The sequence below is a fragment of the Triticum urartu genome, chromosome 3, assembly GCF_003073215.2.
Source record: "Triticum urartu cultivar G1812 chromosome 3, Tu2.1, whole genome shotgun sequence".
NCBI classification, from domain to species: Eukaryota; Viridiplantae; Streptophyta; class Magnoliopsida; order Poales; family Poaceae; genus Triticum; species Triticum urartu.
Window position 1 is genome coordinate 10,843,809 of NC_053024.1, and position 20,071 is coordinate 10,863,879.

A 20,071-nucleotide genomic window follows, 5' to 3' on the forward strand; every position below is an offset into this window, starting at 1 on the left:
TTTCCAAAATAAAATGTTTATAACAAATACACAAATTTTGGATCGAACATCTAGAAAGATCATTTTGTTAGACAATGGAATAATTTTAGATTGGAAAGATTATATAAAACGCCAGAAAACTTGAATGTGTGGGTCAGCTCCTGGATGATACCCCATTACAACGGTGACTCATCACTTCACTTCCCATGTGAAAACTCGTGATCTGGCCTTCATTAGCTAGGCTGCCACATAGGATGAAAAATCTTTGCCACAAGGGGCACACCTCCATATACTTAAGTGTATGGTCTTAGTCGTAGGTGTTTTTGGTCCATTATTTTTGCGTCATGTTTCTATCAATGTTGTTGAGGCCATGTTGGTTTCGGTTTGTAATTAGATGCTTCGGTCTCAATGGCCAGCATCTATTTTAAGTTTTTAACATATTGCCGAGAGGTTTTGACATTTTTTCAAGACAAAATGTTTATAACAAATATACAAATTTTGGATGGAAGATCTAGAAAAATCATTTCGCTAGACAATGTGATAATTTTACATTGGAGAGGTTATACATAACAGAAAGAAGAAGAAAATGTGTATGCGGAGCATAGGCTACTACTTGAACCTATTTTTTTGTTACTATGTAGAGAAAAATAGAAGTTCCATATCAGATAGCATGTGCGTGGTTTTCTAACCGTAGAAAGACACACACAAAGTACGTTTCTTGACATTAGTTTGAGCTGTACAAAGATCGATCGTGCGGTAGGTAGGTAGAGAAATGTATATATGTATATGATACCCCGAAAGGAAAAGGAAAATGAAAATGATGTGTTCAATAGCATGCGAATTTCCAAGGGTGCACACAAAAACAACAATAAAAATGGGTCCTTTTCTCACATCAATTTGATAAGCTCGGAGAATTATGAGTTGGCATCCATGGTTATGGCATTTCTCAACAGGACCAGTAGCATGCAGTGCAAGTGTCTTCAATCATACTCCAGATAGTTTCAGTTGCATCTCGATCGGTGGACCTCAATCAATCAATCAATCAGTCGGACCAAGGCAGAGCCTTGTCGATGCGCACGTTGAGTGGCACCTCCATGGCATCGCCCCCGTCCGCTCCGGGGACCAGGTACACCGGCGGCACGGCGAGGAACGTCGGCTCGCCGGCGGCCACCACGGCGCTGGGCGAGGTGCTGCTCCTCATCTGCATCTCCACCAGCACGATGTCCGCCTTGCCGCCGTTCGCGGCCGCCGAGGCCGTCAGGTTGACCCACATCTTGCACGTGAACCGCGGCTTGGTGGCCGCGCTCCCCCTGGCGCAGACCACGGACACGGCGGTGGCCGCGGCGCCGAGCGCGCCCACGGTGAGCAGGAACACGCGGCCGTCGTCGTCGCCGACGAGCAGCAGCCGCGGCGTGGACACGGGCACCTGGAACCGGCTCACCTTGCCGTAGTGGATGGGGCGCACCGGCACGGAGTGGGCGGCGCTGAGGTGGGCGGCGAGGTCCGGCGCCGCGCCGACGAAGCCGCAGCCGTGCTCCGTGCAGCGGCAGGGCGCGTGCGCGCACGCGCTCCGGTGCTCGTCGGCCTGGTGGTAGGTGACGTACCTGTGGCAGCCGGCGTTGGGGCACTGGACCCTGGTGGAGGAGACGACGGCGTCCAGCGCCGGGCAGGGGTCGAAGAAGCCGCAGCCGTCCGCGCACGCCCCGCACTGCCCGGAGGGCTGCTGGGCCACGCACCCGCCGCAGGCCAGGTGGCCGCCCTTGCACTGCAGACACACAGATCGGACTCCGGCGGTAGATCAGCACATCCGCAGGAAAGAATCGATCGAGTGTAGTGTGGAAAAAAGTAAGGGAGCAGAGGAAGAACCTGGAAGACGGGGGGCTTGAAGGGGAGGGCGCAGAGCGGGCAGTGGAGCACGCACATGTCGATCTTCACGGCGAGCTCCGCCCTCGGGCTGTGCTCCGCCACCGCGACGACGGCGCCTCCTCCGGCCGCCGCGTCGTGCGCGACGAGCTCTTGCTTCACGAGGTGGCCGTCGGGCAGGTCCAGCCGCGCCTTCTTGGCGCTCTCGTCGGGCTTGTCCATCGCCCACGGCGAGCCCCTGCTCCTCCCCTCGGCGGCGCCGGCGCCCTGCATCCCGGCTCTTGCTCTTGGGGAAAGGAAAACCCTCTCCGGCCAAACTTTTCGTGTAGCAGGCGCAAGAACAAATGGGGCGAGGAAAAGGGGAGCTCGGCCGGTACCGCACTACCAAAATGCTTCCTTCATCACTGACCGGTGCAGAGTTCTTCTACTCCCGTCCCTGCGCTTGCCGCTATTCCACACAGCCCCCACAGTAACTGAGCAATTCGATGGTACTCGTTTTCTATTGGTGAGATGGGAGGTGCGCATTGTCTTGTCCCAATGGCATATCCACTTGCGTGCATCTATGTTTAAGTCCATATCTTTCATCAGTGAACTGTTTGTCAAATCTTTGCTTAGGTCCATGAATTTCAAACCAAACTTGAGTTCCGACTTCGAAAGCCGGATATAGTTGGTTCCTCGCTCGACTTCAAGGCGGTGTTACCGGGCGAAGTGGCGGTAGTTTTGAATCCGTGACGGTCTGGTCAACAAAGAAGTAAATAAAATGAAAAAGACGTTAAAGATGACGGTGAATTGGATAATCAAATTTAGAATCCGCTCAAATTTGAGAAAAGTCAACATCTGAAGGCAATTATTGGAAAATCCCAAAAATGCCAAAAATAATAATATGATTAGGAGCATCCATGGACAATCGTGAAACAAGGCTATTGTTCATGAATATCACAAAATATTGGTAACATTCTTCGAATTCCCCGTTTCTCGATAATCCTTGTGATTTTTCTTCTTCATTTCTAGTAGGACCCATATGTTGTTGGTACCTTCTATAGGAACTATTTTTAAAAAAAATCTCAATGTTTTGCTTGGCTTTGAAATAAATTTTGTGATTTGTTAATAAAACAAGACTTTAACTATATAAATTGTTAACAATTTTTTTTCGTATGTTTCGTTTTTGGTGTGTTTTCTGCTAAGTTGCTACAACATGCAAAACACCAATTTTTCTCTAATCAATCCAACCGCTTTGAGTGGTGTGAGAGACCTCATCTACCTGGTTTTAAAAAATTGTGTGTGTGTGTGTGGGGGGGGGGGGGGGGGGGGGGGGGGGCGCGGGGGTAATCATATATTTAAGAAACTGGAAGACAAAGCTAAGCTTACCTAATAGAGAAAGTCGAAATTGTGTCTAGAAAGAAGTTGGTGCAAACATTAGTAACTCTAGTTTGGGTGTTCATGTCGTTTCCCTCCTATATTTTTCTTCCAAATTTTGCATGTAGACTGGAGCTCTTCATTTTTTTCTTAAATGTTTTAATTACTGTTTGGTTTTTTTAATGGAATTGTTGTACCTCTAGCCATTTGACTAGGGACCAAACATCAAAGCCATGCATATACATGGTGTCTATACTGACTTCCTCGCTTTTCGTGATTTACAAAAGTTTATTCTTTTTTGCAGGAAATAGGGAGATTTCATTACTCAAGGCGGCTTTTCAGTTGCACACAAGTTTACAACTTCATCTGTGTCCGTACCAAACCAAATGGCAATACGGGGTGTACTACGCCGGTAGGCTATAGAAGTTTAATCTTTACTAGGGCAAAAAACATCATTTATATATAATTTGCCCTCGAGGAGCAATTTAGTCAACTAACTCAAAAAACAATGCCCTACATACAATAGATACCAGTTTGGGTCGATCTTTCACGTGGCTCGGGTCTCACTTGTTTTTGACAGGAGTGAGGTAGAAGAGGCGCCATGTTAGATTTTAGTGAAACCCACTTCTCTCTCACATCGTCACACGTGCGGCAACCTCAAAGGTGATGAATGAGCATGATGATGATGAGGTGATTAAACTCCGGCTAGTAGGCGACGGCTCTTCTGTGACATGAACCTGACAGCGTAGATCCATGGGCAACAATTGCATTTCGCTAGGGTTAAGTGGCTTTGCACTGAGATGTGACAAAGATGGAACTCATGAACCACCTTTTATGTTGATACAGACATGGTTGTGAACTAGCGTGGAAGTATAATATTTTCCTTTAGCTGGAAGGAGTGGGACTTAATGCATTGTACAAAAGACATTTTTCTTCACGAATCACAACAGTCATTACTTTTCTTTTTTCAGTCTACGTGTACGTTAGTCGTCTGAAAATAATTTTCTGGTAAGACGATTTCTGTTGGGAAGGGAGGAGGAGGCGCGCGGAGCACCGATGCCGCCGCCGACATGTTTTATCTTGTCTATCTTAGGAGTGCAGGTTCATCGGGGAATCAACAATATTGGTGTTCTTTGGGAGGAGGAGAGGGGGGGGGGGGTTGCAGGTTCATTGGGAAAATTTATGTGGTTCGCCAGTTTAGAGGGATGATTGAGGGTGGCGGTAATCCCGATGGTGGGGGATGGCGGGGCGGCGGGGGCAGCCAGTTAGGTCCGCGCTGGATCGACGGCGGCGAGAGGGAGAAGAGAAGCCGCGCGTGCTTGCGGTTAGAGGTTGAAAATTTATGTGGTTCGCCAGTTTAGAGGGATGATTGAGGGTGGCGGTAATCCCGATGGTGGGGGATGGCGGGGCGGCGGGGGCAGCCAGTTAGGTCCGCGCTGGATCGACGGCGGCGAGAGGGAGAAGAGAAGCCGCGCGTGCTTGCGGTTAGAGGTTGAAAATTTATGTGGTTCGCCAGTTTAGAGGGATGATTGAGGGTGGCGGTAATCCCGATGGTGGGGGATGGCGGGGCGGCGGGGGCAGCCAGTTAGGTCCGCGCTGGATCGACGGCGGCGAGAGGGAGAAGAGAAGCCGCGCGTGCTTGCGGTTAGAGGTTGAAAATTTATGTGGTTCGCCAGTTTAGAGGGATGATTGAGGGTGGCGGTAATCCCGATGGTGGGGGATGGCGGGGCGGCGGGGGCAGCCAGTTAGGTCCGGGCTGGATCGACGGCGGCGAGAGGGAGAAGAGAAGCCGCGCGTGCGTGCGGTTAGAGGTTGAAGATGAAGTACACTGTCCATTGGATATTGATCGAACGGATCCAAAGGTTGGGATAGGAAGGGGGGAAGTCGACTGATCCTTTGCAAAAAATTTATCTAGCCGCTCCTTTTTTTTCACCACTGGCATTTATCTTGACAGCCAGGCACAATCACTTCGCACAACCAGCCCTCACGGAAACCTTGCCTCGCGCAAGCTCTGCTTCCCCATTCCCTGCCACAGACACCTCGGCGCTGCTCCAAGGCGCCCGTCAAGCCCTCGTCACATCCAGCGCAGCCCGCCCATGGCGGAAGAACCTTCGGTGAAGAGGACCAAGACGGAGGACCTTGGTGCGGGGTCAGAGCCAGACGCCGCGGCGGCTCCGGCGGCGGCGGCGGCGGAAGAAGGGGAAAGGCCGGGCGGCGAGGTGACCGTCAAGATACAGTCCAGAGCTCTCTGCTGCAGGATCTGCTCCGAGCCCCTCAAGCCGCCCATCTTCAAGGTGACACCTCCCGCCGCATTCCGTCCCTCTTCTTGTTCTTTAATTTCATTTGCCCGGATGGGTTCCTGAGAGCAGAGTGTGCATCAGATGTGGCCGTAGCTGCTCCTCTCACTGATACCAGTAGGCTGTAGGCCGCTACTACCGCACATGGGCTGTTTTCTCTGAAATGTGTACTATCTGATATGATGCCAGTGGAGTGGATTGGCATTTCCACTGGCTTGAATTGCAGTTGTGCCTTGTCTCCTAATCAAAGGAAAAAGATGCTTCATCTGTTCTTGGTAGGATGCACGAATAGCACCTTGCAGGGTCCTGATTGGTTGCGTGCCGGACCGAGTATGCAACATTTAGGAACCTGTCTCCAATCTAGCTAGTCTGTGTACTAGTGACATGCTTAGTTTAGCACATACTGCATATAGACAGCAGGCGAAAGTTTCCTGCCATTTGCTCTGAAATCTAAGTCACTGGATCAACGTTTCCATGGCGTATGTTGCGTATTTCCCATCTATGCTTTCTGAATGCAGTCATTCCTTGCTTGCTCCTCGGAAGGAAAAGATGATGGTCCGTTTACCTTTCTGAATGCCGCGCTTCTCGGTAGGATGAACACATGCCACCTTGTAGGGTCCTGATTGGTTGCGTGTGAAAACTGAATGTCTAGCAGCTAGGAATCGGTTTTCAGTCTACTATGTATCTGTACTAGCGACATGCTGGCCTAGCACATTTTGCTAGGATTCCTAGATGGGACCTTGTAGGACGTTAACTGTTGCTGTCTCCAAGCTAAAAACAAGTGCAGCACTTATGACTGAATTTCTAATCTAGTGGGCAGCAGTGGAGTGCTAGTTTTAGCTGGTCTCATACTAGTAGGATCTTAACTGCTGGTGTCTCAAAACTGAACAGGGCAGCATTTAGGACTCACTTTCCAGTATAGCAGTTAATATGCCAGTGGATTAACGTTTCCATGGCGTAGGTTGCAGTTATTCCTTGTTTGCTCCTCAGAGGAAAATATGTTCCGTTTTAATTTTCTGGATGCTGCTGTTCTTGGTTGGATGACCAAATGGGAAATGGCACATTGTAGGGTCTTGATTCTTTGTGTGTGATAACTGAATGTAGCTGCTGGTATTCTTGCTCGGATAGTAGGATAGTAGTGAGATGCTACTTCAGCACGTAGTGCTTATTGTCATTTGCTCTGAATTTTAAGAGGCATAATGACAGCAGATCGGCATTTCGGTGGCATAAATTGCAACATTTCCAAACATTTATACTTGTTTGGCTGTTGGTATTCTTGCTAGGATATTAGGATTACTGAATGGCACCTTGTAGGATGTTAACAGTTGTTGTATCGAAGCTGAATATGTAGCAGTTGTGACTGAATTTCCAATCCAGTGGGTAGTAATGGAATGCTAGTTTAGCTGGCCTCCTACTACATAGGATCATAATTGTTCGTGTCTTGAAGCTGAACAGGGTAGTACTTAGGACTCGATTTCAGACCTATTGATGAAATGCTAGTTTAGCTGCTCTCTTACTACGTAGGATCTTAATTGTTGGTGTCCCAAAACTGAATATGGTTTTCCATAACATTACTGAGGGGCAGCTTGTTTCTGCTCGCGTTGCACTCTTGTTATGAACTATATTTAAGTGCACTTTCTTCTTTGTAAGAGTATATCGATGTAGATTGCTCCATGGGCACCCGCCGCATTCGATCTCTGTTCCTGAGTTTACTTTTTTTCTTTTCTGGGTGGATGGATACTTAAGAGTATATATCGATGTAGATGCTTCTCTCCCTCATAGTAATTGTAGGCTGCTGTAGCTCGTAGTGCACGCAGAAACATGCCTGCCATTTTCTCTGAATTTTTTGACTGCATTTCTCTGAAATTAGTATGTGATAAGGCAGTGGATTAGCATTTCCGTGGCATGAATTTAAATTGCAGTTATTCCTTGTTTGATTCTCAAAGAAAAAGTAGTTCCATTTACTTTTCTGGATGCTGCTGTTCTTGGTAGGATGAACAAGTGGCACCTTGTAGGGTCTTGATTGGTTGTGTGTGCAAACTGAATATGTAGCTGCTAGGACCCAGTTTCCAATCTAGTCTAGTAGTGACATGCTAGTTTAGCACATACTGCTTATAGATGGTTGGCCAAGTTGCCTGCTATTTGCTCTGAAATTTAGGAGGCATAATGTCAGTGGAACAACATGTCAGTGTATTCCTAGATGGGAGCTTGTAGGATGTTAACTGTTGGTGTCTCGAAGCCGAAACTGTGTCAGTTATGACTGAATTTCCAATCTAGTGGGTAGTAGTGGAATGCTATTTTAGATGGTCTATTTCTATGTAGGACCTTGATTGGTGGTGTGTCAAAGCTGAACAGGGTAGTAGTTAGGACTCAATTTCTGTAATCCTAGTGTAGCTGCTCTCTTATTACTCGTCTGTAGGTTCTTAATTGTTGGTGTCTCAAAAACTGAATACGTTTTCCATAGCATAACTTGAGGGACAGTTTGTTTAGTAAAGTGCGAATTTAGCTATCCCTTACTATGTAGATGATCGATCTTTGTCGAAAAATATGTGGATGATTGATTGTACGCTTCCTGTTTCTGCACGCAATGCACTCTGTTATGAACTGTCTGTATGCTGCACTTTCTTCTTCCGAGTGCATCGATGTAGACGTTTTCCTGATTGTTGTTGGGAGTAAAAATAAGAACCTCTTCTCCCTGGTTACCAGTAAATACTGCATGGGTAACGCCTGCTGTTTTCTCTGAAATTTAAGAATGTCAGTGGATCAACATTTATGTGCCATAAATTGCATTTTCCCTTTTTGCTTGTTGAAGAAACATGTTTTCCATTTACTTGTTTGGCTCATGCTGTTCTTGCTAGGATAACAAAATGGTACCTTGTAGGATCCTGATTGCTGGTATCTGAAAACTGAATTTGTAGCAGTCAGAACACAGTTTCCAATTTGCTGGGTTGTAATCAAATGCCACTTTAGCTGCTCACTTACTATGTACTCCCTCCGTTCCAAAATAGATGACTCAACTTTGTACTAAGTTAGTACAAAGTTGAGTCATCTATTTTGGAACGGAGGGAGTAGGATCTTAGTTGTTCGTTTCACAACTGAATATAATTTTCCATAACATAACTTACGAGCAGCCTGTTATTTCTCTAGTCGTTGGTAGTGAAATGCTTATGATTTACTATGTTGATGACTGGTATCTTTCATGTTTCTGCTTGCATTGCACTCAGTTGTTAATAACTGATGAAAGGACTGTGGAGAGGCATTGCACACTGTTCATTTTTCTCCAGTTCATTATCCTTTTCTTTTTGTTGCTGCTGATCGTTATGCTAATATTCTTATGTTTCTTCAGTGTGCGGCTGGGCACGTTTTGTGTTCTCAGTGCCCGGAAAAGCTCCGTGAGGTTGGGCACGTTTTGAGACTGGGTACATTCTGCGCTCTGTGTTGCAAAAGCACTAGCTATTCCCGCTGCGTCGAGCTCGAGCAGTTCATCGATGCCATGAAAGTGCCATGCTCGAACCAAACATACGGCTGCAACGAGTTCGTCGGCTACCAGCAGAAAGAGAAGCATGAGAGTTCATGCCCACATGCTCCATGCTACTGCCCAGAGGACGACTGCGCCTTCAAAGCGCCGGCATGTTGCCTGCTGGACCACTTCGTCACCGCACACGGATGGTCGCCGACCAACTTGGGTTACAACAAGCCACTGAAGATCCCCTTGGCACGAGACCGCCGGTTCACGCTTCTAGTTGGGGAGGACATGTCCTTGTTCCTCCTGATAAACACCCTGACCAGCATCGGCAGTGCTCTCGCCGTGGTCTGCGTCAGGCCCCATGAGTCTGAACCGAGCTATTCGTGCAACATCTCGGCTGCTGGTGGGAAAACCGATGGGAGGCTTGTGTTCCAGAAGGATCCTCACGTGTCAAGCAGCTCGCTGGCGGGTGGAGTTCAGATGGGCAACTTCTTCTTGCTGGTTCCTCTGGAATTCGCCGAGAGCTCATCTGGTGAACTCACTGTACACATCCGCATCGACAGAGTGGCGTCATAGGGATCTCAACTGGAAGCTATATGTGGACAGAACCTCTTGGGTCAGTCAACTAAGACCACTTTCAATGACTGCATATGGTGAAACAGCTAGCTAGATGTTGCCCCATGCTCTTTAATCACCATCAGCTGGAGGAACTAAAATGTGTTTACAACTCAGTTGTCTTGTTATGTAGCTTGTTGTCAGTTGTAGTGGTAGTAGAATTTATCTTTGCTTAGATTGTTGTCTTGTTATGTAGCTTATGTAACACAGTTGTCCCAATGGAAGGTCAGTATCTTGCAACTCAAAATTGTACTCATTTGTCAAGTTTGACTGCGTATTAGCTAGTAAGATGGACGTTGCCATTGAACTGGTATTTGAACCAAGAACTGTGGCAGGTAAACCATTATTATATCTCCACTTGGTGCTGCATTGCACAGACGCTCACCATTGCCAGATCATTAGCTGATCTTCAAGATCTTCAAAATTTTGCTGATCTTCAAGATCACCAGTGAGGGTTTCCTCTTGTCTTGCTGAATGCGAACATAGGGGTGCCCACAGAGGACCTCCTATATGCCACTCATTGCGGCAAAGAGTCGGCGTTTCACATAGGGCGGGACCTCCTATATGCCGCTCAATGCGGCAAAGAGTCGGCGTTTCACACAGGGCGGCTCAGCTGGGCCTGCCCATTTGCAGTGACACGGGGAGGCGCCGTGAAAGAAACACAGAAAAAAGAGGGCACGGGCAAAGGTATTCGAACAAACGACGTCAGAATGGGTTGCGTGCCGTGCTAGCCACTAAGCCACCATCACTACTGAGATTATGTGTCTAAAATGGCAGCTTCTTTGGACGGAGGAAGTACAATTTTGAGGCTATTGATCGTGGTTCCTAAGAGAAGATGAAAAGAGATTAAACTTTTGTATGACAATGACAAGATCAATAAGAGGGTTTGTGACAATGTTTGAATGACGACGTACACCTAGAGAGATCGAATATGTATTTTGTGTAGAAGTAGAATATGTCTAGAGTTTACGACACCCCTCCGGACGCACACGTTGATCATGCGCAGCCTGTCGTCCGGCACGGGACGGTGAGCCGATTCCCGTCGTCCATCCCTCGCCGCAGCGAGGTTCTCCGCACCGGCGCCTGCATCCGCCACGCCGTGCCCGATGGGTTCACCTCATACATGAACTGCACCTCTGCCCTGGCCGCGTTGTCGGGCCGCATGCAGATCACACCGACATGGACGTGCCCAGTGGCGGAGCTACAAAGAAGAAACTGGGCGGGCCAAGCTAATGAAGAGCAGATTTTTTTTTAAAAAAAATTGAACACTATATACCATTTCAGTAGGCATAGAGCATACTTTTGCTCTCGTTGATTACAAGATCAGCAGCTGTGCACAGACACATACATATATACTACCGAGTAGGCGAGTACTAAACAGAAAAAGCCAAATTTATGGGCGTAATCCTGCATTTTGTTGAAGTCCTTCATTTTGGTTTGCTGCTGCTGATATTCCAATTCAACTAAGTCCAAGGGTAGAGGATGATCTGCTTGTGATGAAGGATCTTCCTCGACTTCATTCGCATCGTATCTTTTCCTTTTAAAAACCAAATCAATTCCTCACTAGCTAGCTTTGTCCATGGTAAATGACACCTAAATTACAATTTATAAAGATCAGCTGACTGAGCAACCCATGCTACCAATTCTGCTCGTTGCTCTGCTCCCAATTTTGCTCGTTGCTCCGCTTGCCTCCGCTGCCGGCTGGCCACCACTAGTGCCGCCACATCAGATGGGAGATGGATCGGGGATCTCCACTCTTTGGAGTTGCCGCTAGCTCCCACTGCTGGACCTCCGCCGTCGGCCGGTGCCGTGCCCTAGTAATGGACGAGGCGTAGAGAAAGAATAGGAGATGGATGGGAGACGAGCATGGCTGTGGTCGGAATGATATGCGTGTGCTGGTCTAACGGTCTGGGCTATGGGCTGCCAAGTACCAACCGTGTGTGCTGCATATGTATATCATTCTTTTTGGTGATTTGTTGGGCGGGCCACGGCACAGTTTTGCTCGTGAGTAGCTCCGCCAGTGGACGTGCCACCGTCAGCGTGCGCTTGAGGTCAAGGTGAAGTTCGCCGTCGCCTGCCTGTCGCCAGCGCGGAACAGAGTGAGACGGTCCGGGTCCACGTCCACCAAGACCACCTCGCCGCCGTAGGTGAGGCGGTGGAGGAGGTGCACCTCGAGCACGCCAACATTGACGTCGGGGAAGAAGCAGGGCTGGTACCGGCAGGTGCGCTCGTGGTCCTCCACGCGCAGCCGTGCTTGCGGTTGCGGCAAGCGAAGCGGAAGGACCGGACCGTCCTGACGACGGCGTGCGGCTGCGGGTGTAGTCCTCGGAGCCGGAGCGGGTCACGCCGGTGATGTACGTACGCGACTCAACCAACTAGGGCACGGAGAGGCTGTTTAAGCAAGCGCACCCTCCTCTCCTCTCCTCTCCTCTCCTCTCGTGCACCACTTTTTTCTTGTGTAAGCAAGCAGCAAGCACGTCTCGATCGTGCACCACTTGTTTATGCATGCATGACGTCACGATCCTACTGATATCACGTATATCGTCCTTTTATTTTCTTGGTGAATCAATTCCTCATCCTTTTCTTTTTGCATTCCAGTTCAAAGAAAAACAATCACTTTCTTTTTCCTTCTTTCTCCAAGAGACACAGATCGCCCCGCATTCCTGCTAGTAATTGAAATGAAATAGCCAGCAATTGCTGGACCTTTAAAAAAGAGAAGAAGAAGAGACACAGATCGAGCTCGCCTTCCGTTTGTCCATTTTCTTTTTCTTTCCTTGATCGAGTCCCAATTATTATTAAAACTTGCCAAGAGACGAGGCCGGCGACCCTTGGTTGGTTGGGGCAGCATGCGCCGCTCTCGCCGATTGATTATTCCCCAATCCACCCGCCGCCGGCCCCGCCGAGGGCCTCGTCTCCTGCAGCCCCACGATGACCTCCCTTCTTCCAGTGCTCCCTCCTCAGCAACAGCGCGCCCATCACTTCCACCCATGGATTGGGCGAGAGAGACGGCCACGAACGCCCTCCATCTTCCGGCGACAAGGACCCAGGCCGACTGCACCCACCAGCGGCGGCTCGGCTGCTGCTCCAGCAGCGCGACGGAGACCGATCCCGTCCACCCTCTTCTCTCTGCGGACATGGGGAGCGGCGGCATCTCCGACCTTGCTGCCTCCCCTCCCCACGCGCTGCAGGACCTAGACTAGACGCCCAAGGTACGCCCTCCTCCTTACTTCTCCATTCCGCAAGTCCATAGCCTCCTCTCACGTGCTTGCTTCCTTCATTGGGCAGAATTGCGCTGCAGATCCGACCCCGCGCACGACCACGACCACGACGACGCCCACAGGATCTCCTCGCCGCGCCGGCTTGCATGTCTCTCCATCTCCTCCCGGTAAGAAATTCCCGTATCTCAACCTGCTACTTCTGCCTCCATCCTGTCGGTTGAATTATGGAAAGTGATTCGTGATTGTATTACTTGCCCACGAAGGGGTTATATGCCATGTCCAGAGGATAACTGCCCGAGCTATACGTACCTAGTGCGTGCACATCCGGCGAGTCTCAGTAGGGGAAATCGTGAGCCTAACTACGTAGGACTCGGTCCTGACGTTACATGCGCACCATTGGTCTTCCAAGAGCCCCCCGCAGTCACAACAGGGGCTTCGACCATGTTGAGACTGGACCGGAAGTCGAGGAAGACTGTTGACAGTAGCCCCTTCATCATGAAGATGTCGGTAAACTGCGACATAGAGGGAACGCGGAGCACACGGACGTCACCGAAGGAAACCCGCTCGCGGACAAAGTGTATAGGTTGATCTCGATGTGCTTTGTCCGCTGATGCTGTACAGGGTTGGTGAAGAGGTACATCGCGCTCACGTTGTCGCAATAGATGATCGTCGCCCTGTCCGGCGAGCACCGGAGCTCACGAAGAAGTTGCCTCGGCCACGGCCTTGGCCACAACCCTGTATTCCGCCTTCGTGCTCGAGCGCGAGATGGTCTATTGCCGCTTCGACGACCATGACACAAGGTTGTCGCCGATGTAGATGCAGTAGCCTGATGTGGACTTGCGTGTGTCGGGGCAACCGACCCAATCGGCGTCCGAGTACGTAACAAGCCGGTGGTCGGGGGAGTGCCGTAGGTGAAGGCTGAGCTGCGGTGTACACTGAACATAGCGCACGATCCGCTTGAGGATGGTGTATAGTGCGGCTCCCGCGGGACGTGCATAAACAAACAGACCTGTTGGACCGCATAGGCGATGTCTGGAGTGAGAGTAAGGTACTGAAGAGCACCGGTGAGACTGCAGTAAAGAGAAGGATCAGACACGGGTGAGCCGTTCATTGCAGAGAGTTTGGCATGGGTGTCTAGGGGGTGGCGACGGGCTTTGCAATTGCTCAAGTGGGCGCGCTCAAGGGTCTCCAAAGTGTACTGCTGCTGTGAAAGGAAGAGGCCATGCAGACCACGCTCGATGTTGATCCCCAGAAAGTGATAGAGCTCACCAATGTCAAACATGGAAAACTCATGGTGGAGTCGTGAGATGATGCGGCGAAGCAATGAGGTGGAGCTGGGGTGAGAATAATATCGTCGACGTAAGAAAGGAGGTATGCGGTGGCGTCGTCATGATGTAGGATGAACAACGAGGTGTCGCTCTTGCAAGCGGCACACCCGAGGCGAGTAAGGTAGGTGGTGAAGCGCTGGAACCACGCCCACGGAGCCTTATTAGGCCCGTAGAGCGAGCGATGCAGTTTGCACACATGCAATGGGCGTGAAGTGTCGACGAAGTCGGACGGCTGCTGATTGTAGACGACGGTGTCAAGGTGGCCGTGGAGGAATGCGTTCTTCATGGCCAACTGGGGGACGAGACGGCAAGGCTAAGGATGACATGGATCGTCGCCGACTTGATGACAGAGCTGAAAGTCTCCTTGAAGTCGATGTCATGTTGCTTTGTCAAGCCGCGCAACACCAAACGGGCCTTGTACCGTGCAAAGGAGCCGCCAGGGTTCATCTTGTGCCCAAAGATTCACTTCCTCATCACCAAGTTGATACATGCAGGGGAGACAACAATGACCAAGTTTCGTTCTATAACAAAGCAGTGTATTCCTCTAACATACCGTTGTACCAATTTTGATCTTTGAGGGCTTGTTTGTGTGAGGAAGGAATAGGAGCGAACAAGGAGGAGATGTGGGCACGACAGAATCTGTGCGACCAGGCGCTAGGGCGGACGTACACCCGCATGCAGCCACACGACTCATGCATGACGAGACGCTCCCTGATTGGTTGCATGTGTGGGTGGGGTAGGTGGAGCGCGTGGGTTGGTGGTGTCCAGACAGTTGGCAGGTGCGAGGGATCCCGAATGGGATCGGCCTGATGGGTACGAGGTAGGTAGGGCGATCCCGAGATCGTGGCTGGGTGGGTTTTGCGACACAACATTTTCTATGGTCGGGGTGGAGGCTGCATGCGTGGGGCTCTTAGCGAAGGGAAAAGTGAGTTCGTAAAAATAACGTGCCTGGATGTGATGACTTTGCAGGTATGGAGATCGAGGCACCTATAGGACCGAGAAGAACGCATGGGGTGGATCGAGGGGAGAGTTTATATGGTGTGGTGGCGTAGAGGTTGGGGTAGCACAAACCTCCAAATGTCTGTAAGTAGTCATTGGATGGGTGCGTGCTGTTGAGCATAAAGTGTGGTGTGTTCTGTTGGATGGTGCGTGAGGGACGAACATTGAGATGGTAGGTAGAGGTGTGTAGCGCTTCTACCCAAAATTTCGGTGGCATGTGGGCTTGGACAAGTAGAGTGCGGACAATGTCGTTGGCGGAGCGGATGGCATGCTCAGCCTTGCCGTTTTGCGGTGATTTGTGGGGGCACGACAAGCATAATGAGGTGCCGTGAGCGGCAACGAAAGAGCGGAGAGAGGAGTTGAGGAACTCGGCGCTGTTGTCGCACTTCATGCATTGAATGAAAACACGAAATTGGGTGAGCACAAATTAGAGGAATCGGTGAAGAACACTGGGAGCATCAGATTTTGCACGTAGGGTAAAGTCCATGTATAATGAGAAAAATCATCCATTATGGTCAAGTAATATTTGTAACCGTAACAACTAGGCACCGGCGAGGTCCAAAAGTCACAATGAATTATTTAAAACGGGAAAGTTGTAACAATGCTAGGATTTGAAAAAGGCAACCGTGGCTGCTTCCCTAATTGGCACGCCTCACATGAATGGGAGGGGGGGGGGGTTTATTACAATCTAGAAGAAACTTTTGTGCTAAACAGGAAAGGGAGGCACATCCGGGTGCCCCAAACGGTGATGCCAAATCTCGCCGGTGCCGAGGAAGAACTCCGAAGGACTTGAACCGTCGTACCGGTAGAGCGTGCCGTAGCTATTTCGTCCCATTAGGAGGTTCTGTGTTGCCAATCCTTCACAGAGAAGTCAATGGGGTCAAATTCAACAGAGACAGAATTATCAGTGGCTAGTTGTTTAACGGAAATAAGAGCTGGGACAACATCAGATGAGACTAAAACATTGTTAAGGTAGAGAGAGCGAGAAGAAGGAAGAGAGGTGGAACCAATGGCAACAATAGGTCGTGATCCATTGCCAACGATAATAGGGGGATGCGGCTTTGAAACAGAATGAGATGAGGCGAGGATACCTGCGTTACTGGTGATGTGCATGGAGTCCCCGGTGTCAAGTTACCAGTCACTGGCGCTGGGCTGCTGGAGGCTCATCTGGTTGAGGGCGATCCCATGACGGCTGATGATGCCGTGGAGGCGCGGACGACCCAATGTACATCATGGGGTACGCGTGCTATGGACCACTGGGACGATGGACAAGCATGCCCGCTGCGTTGGGAGGAACCCATGGCGGGCGACCCTGCGGCGGAAAGGGCCCCCCCACACGGCGAAGTACCCCATCTAGGGGGTTTTGGCCGATGCAGCGGGAGGGGTGGGGTGCCCATGCCTACCAGGGTGACCACGGCCGCGGCCGCGCCCGCTGTTGCCGCCACACCCACGATTGGGATGTGCACCTCATGAGCCGCTGCTGCTCCCATGCTCCATGGGGGCCTTGCCGCGGTCAGTGCTGGAAGAGCTGCGGTCGCCAGAGGAGGGTCGCAGCCACCAAGGCCGATGAAGAGGGCAGATGAGCTGTCGGAGCTATCACAGGCATCCTGGGTGAGTTCCTCAAGAAGAAGCCATGAACGGGCCTGATTGAAGGTAGGGAACGGGGTTTGCATTGAAAGGATGGTGGCGATGACCTGGTATCAGTGTGAGAGGTCTCACAGAAGCTACAGCGTCAAGGTCCTGTCCATGACGGGCTCTTCGACGTCCGCGAGGGCGTCCGCCAATGCCTTGAGCCGCCCGTAGTATTCCGCGACCCGCAAATCGCCTTGGTGAGCGCGGGAATTTGGCGCTGAGATGCACGGCTTGGGCGGGCTGGTTGGCGAGGAAGAATTCACGGAGTTGGTCTAGACGCGGTACGTGGTGTTGCCCTTGCCGCGAACGACCTCATACAAGGCGTCGGTGATGGTGGAGTAGAGGAGCAGAAGGAGAGTCCGGTCATGTGCCGCCACGCCGGTGTCTGTTGCTCGGGGTCAGAGTAGTGGTCGACGTGGCTCACAACGGAATACATGGTGAGGATGCAGCGGCAGAGCTTGTGCCAGTTAGAGTAGCTGCCGAACTCGACATCCAGCTTGAAGGTGATGAGGCTGTCGATGTTGTTTAGGTTGTGGATGGAGGTGATGGCAGAGGAAGAAGAAGAAAGAGCCGCAACAGGAAGAGTGGGCGGCGGCGCAAAAGGCAGCACAATCATGGCGTCTGAGGGGGTTGCGAGCGGAGCGGAAGCTACGGGGGTGAGAAGCTCAGAGGTGGGGAGAACCGGCGGCGGAGGAGGAGCAGCACTGCTGGTGAGGTCGCCGGAGGAAGAGGTGTTGCCGGTGTCCATGGTAGGTTCGCATGAAGGAGCCTTCTGGTGCCAAGTTGAATTATGGAAAGTGATCTGTGATTGTATTACTTGCCCACCGAGGGGTTATATGCCATCTACAGAGGATAACTGCCTGAGCTATACGTAGGGCATGCACATCGTGTGAGTCCCAATAGGAGAGATCGTGAGCCTAACTACATAGGACTCGGTCCTGACGTTACATGTGTACCATTGTTCTTCCAACATTGTCGACGCGAGCACAAGTACTCGCTGCAACTTGGGCTTTTCTGGTCCTCCTGATTGCGAAGCTGTGCGGTCTTGGTCTAGGGTTTGCGAGAATAGTAGCTGTTGGTAGGATCCACTGATTCGTGTATGCGTGGTTCTTGTTTAGTCGGGATCCTACTTTTTCTGGTCGGTGGTGAATTTGGGTTGGTCGGGTTGGCGTTGAAACTGACTTTTTTGTGGTGCAATTTGTACAGTTTCTGTCGGTTTCCTTAGTGCAAATTGTGGAACAATTTTTTTGTAAACGATCTTGCTTACGAGTTTTGAGTAGCAGAGCTGCTGTGTATGGTAGGTTTGGACCTTCTCAACCCAATTGCTTGCTGATTAATTGAGTTATTGAATGCTTACAGGTTGTTAGGTTGAGCGTTTTAGGTTAATAAAGCCACATCGTCCATTCCATGCATAAAGGCCATGCACACTCACAACACACAGAGTTTCCCAGTTTACGGTTATAGGCCTAACTAAAACAGAACGGGAAACAAACAATAACATTAAGGGGACTAAGTAAGGCGGAGACCCGGTTGCCGCGTGCATGGTTCTAATCCTCTCCATGGCGTGCTCCAGGGCTGTTATATCTGTCATTGTTGGTTCAACATGTAGCTGTCTTATTTGTAGGCTGTAGAGTTGCTAACATTTCTTTTTGTTTTGCCGGCGGCCAGGAAGACGACATGTACTTTACTGGCTGGTGATGGTGAATTCTCATACCTTCGCATTGAAGAAAGTCTCGATATTTTGAAGGAGTTGCATTGAGGACAATCCCCACAGTCACATGCCAGTTACTCTTTCCATAAAGAAATTGCTAAGCCTCTGCTGTGTGCTGTCTTTTTGGATTTCCATTGAATTGACTTGTGAAGTTGCTGCTAAAAGCCACACAACTACGCGGTTTCAATAGTTGGATAGCATCAAGCTCTGAGTTTTGTTCGGTACACTCTGAGATGTAGATGTCCGAAAGATATATCTTTTGTTGTCTAAAGTAAATAACTTAACTACCATCATGTGCTAGTGATGTTCCTGATACACACTAGTTGTTCGTAGATGCTTTTCATCCTCCATTTGGTGTCTAGTGTTCATAGAAACACATGATTATCTTTGTGTGATATAAACTGACTGACTGCCAAGTTACAATTTACTAAGTGAAAGTTTTTTTTATCAGTGGCGTATAAGTGACAGAGAAGTGCCTGTAGCCTGTAGGCTAGAGACTGACATTGTTTCCTGTTACCACTTCTAACACCAATAATGTTTCCTGTTAAAACATGTTCATCTAGAGTAAATATTTTTACTTTGAGCAAGCACAATCCAGTTCTAGGTTTGCATAGATTCAGTTCTCCATTAAAGCTGGGATAGAACTGCAAAAACGTCTGATATTACGGGACAGAGGTAGTACTTATCAGTTTCAGAATAGAACAAGTTCATCTGGTTAGATTTCGAGCCTCCTTTATAGCTCGGGCATTTCCTATGTTATACTTCTCAGTTTCTGAACTGAACAAGCTCATCTGGATAGATTTCGAGTCTCCTTTATAGTTGGGACATTTCCTATATTATACTTCTCAGTTTCTGAACTGAACAAGTTCATCTTGATAGATTTGAGTGGGGAAAATTTAATGTACTAGCAACAATACATCATTACTTCAACGTGGTCTGTTTATATAGTTTTTCTTTTCCTTTTGTCTGAAGAGTGTTTCATGAATTGCTCATTCTGAACCCATAACCTGAATTTATTTATGTTGGCGAACTGAAAATATGTACCGTATGTCCCAGTAACCGTAGAGCGAAAACTTTAACATAATTATGCTTGGCTTGATGTTCACTTCACATCTTGCACATTCAAATGAGATGTAGGTGCCCGAAAGACAAATCTTCTGTAGTCTACAAAAAATACCCCCTCCGATCGGAAATAACTGACGTGGTTTTAGTTCAAATTTGAACTAAAACTACGTTAGTATTTCCAAACAGACGGAGTAACTAATTACCATTATGTGCTAGTGATGATCCTGATACACACTAGTTACTAGTAGATGCTTTTTTATCGTCCGAGTGGTGTCCAGTGTTCATAGAAACATATGATTATCTTTGTGTCATAACTCATAAACTACTAACTGCCAAGTTACAACTTACTAGTGAAAGTTTATTTTTTATTAGTGGTGTATAAGTGAAAGACGTGGCTGTAGCCTGTATGTCTAGCCTGAGAGCAACTCTAGCAGACCCCGCAAAAATTGGACCCGCAAAACGCATTTGCAGTTTCACGAAGATCGCGTTTGCGGGTCGAAAACATGCGCGGCCCATCAGATACCGTATCTAAACCTGCATAA

The 20,071-nt window shown here is 49.4% G+C and overlaps 2 protein-coding genes across 2 annotated transcripts; one reads left to right on the top strand and one right to left on the bottom strand.

Moving 5' to 3' along the window:
• Positions 1-694: 694 nt before the first annotated feature.
• Positions 695-2,244, bottom strand: LOC125547623 (E3 ubiquitin-protein ligase SINA-like 10). Its single transcript, XM_048711446.1, has 2 exons — positions 1,846-2,244; positions 695-1,744 (listed from the first exon to the last, which is right to left on the bottom strand). Exons 1-2 carry the CDS (start codon positions 2,113-2,115, stop codon positions 1,022-1,024), a joined length of 993 nt encoding a protein of 330 aa, XP_048567403.1. The 5' UTR covers positions 2,116-2,244; the 3' UTR covers positions 695-1,021.
• Positions 2,245-5,152: 2,908 nt separating this feature from the next.
• Positions 5,153-9,889, top strand: LOC125542388 (E3 ubiquitin-protein ligase SINA-like 10). Its single transcript, XM_048705419.1, has 2 exons — positions 5,153-5,492; positions 8,842-9,889. Exons 1-2 carry the CDS (start codon positions 5,295-5,297, stop codon positions 9,535-9,537), a joined length of 894 nt encoding a protein of 297 aa, XP_048561376.1. The 5' UTR covers positions 5,153-5,294; the 3' UTR covers positions 9,538-9,889.
• Positions 9,890-20,071: the final 10,182 nt, after the last annotated feature.

Bases quoted from the DNA above. Each gene is read 5' to 3' on its own strand.
- LOC125547623 (XM_048711446.1), bottom strand. From the start codon at position 2,115: ATGCAGGGCGCCGGCGCCGCCGAGGGGAGGAGCAGGGGCTCGCCGTGG. The intron at 1,745-1,845 runs GTTCTTCCTCTG...GTGTGTCTGCAG, and splicing joins TCAAGCCCCCCGTCTTCCAG to TGCAAGGGCGGCCACCTGGC.
- LOC125542388 (XM_048705419.1), top strand. From the start codon at position 5,295: ATGGCGGAAGAACCTTCGGTGAAGAGGACCAAGACGGAGGACCTTGGT. The intron at 5,493-8,841 runs GTGACACCTCCC...ATGTTTCTTCAG, and splicing joins TCAAGCCGCCCATCTTCAAG to TGTGCGGCTGGGCACGTTTT.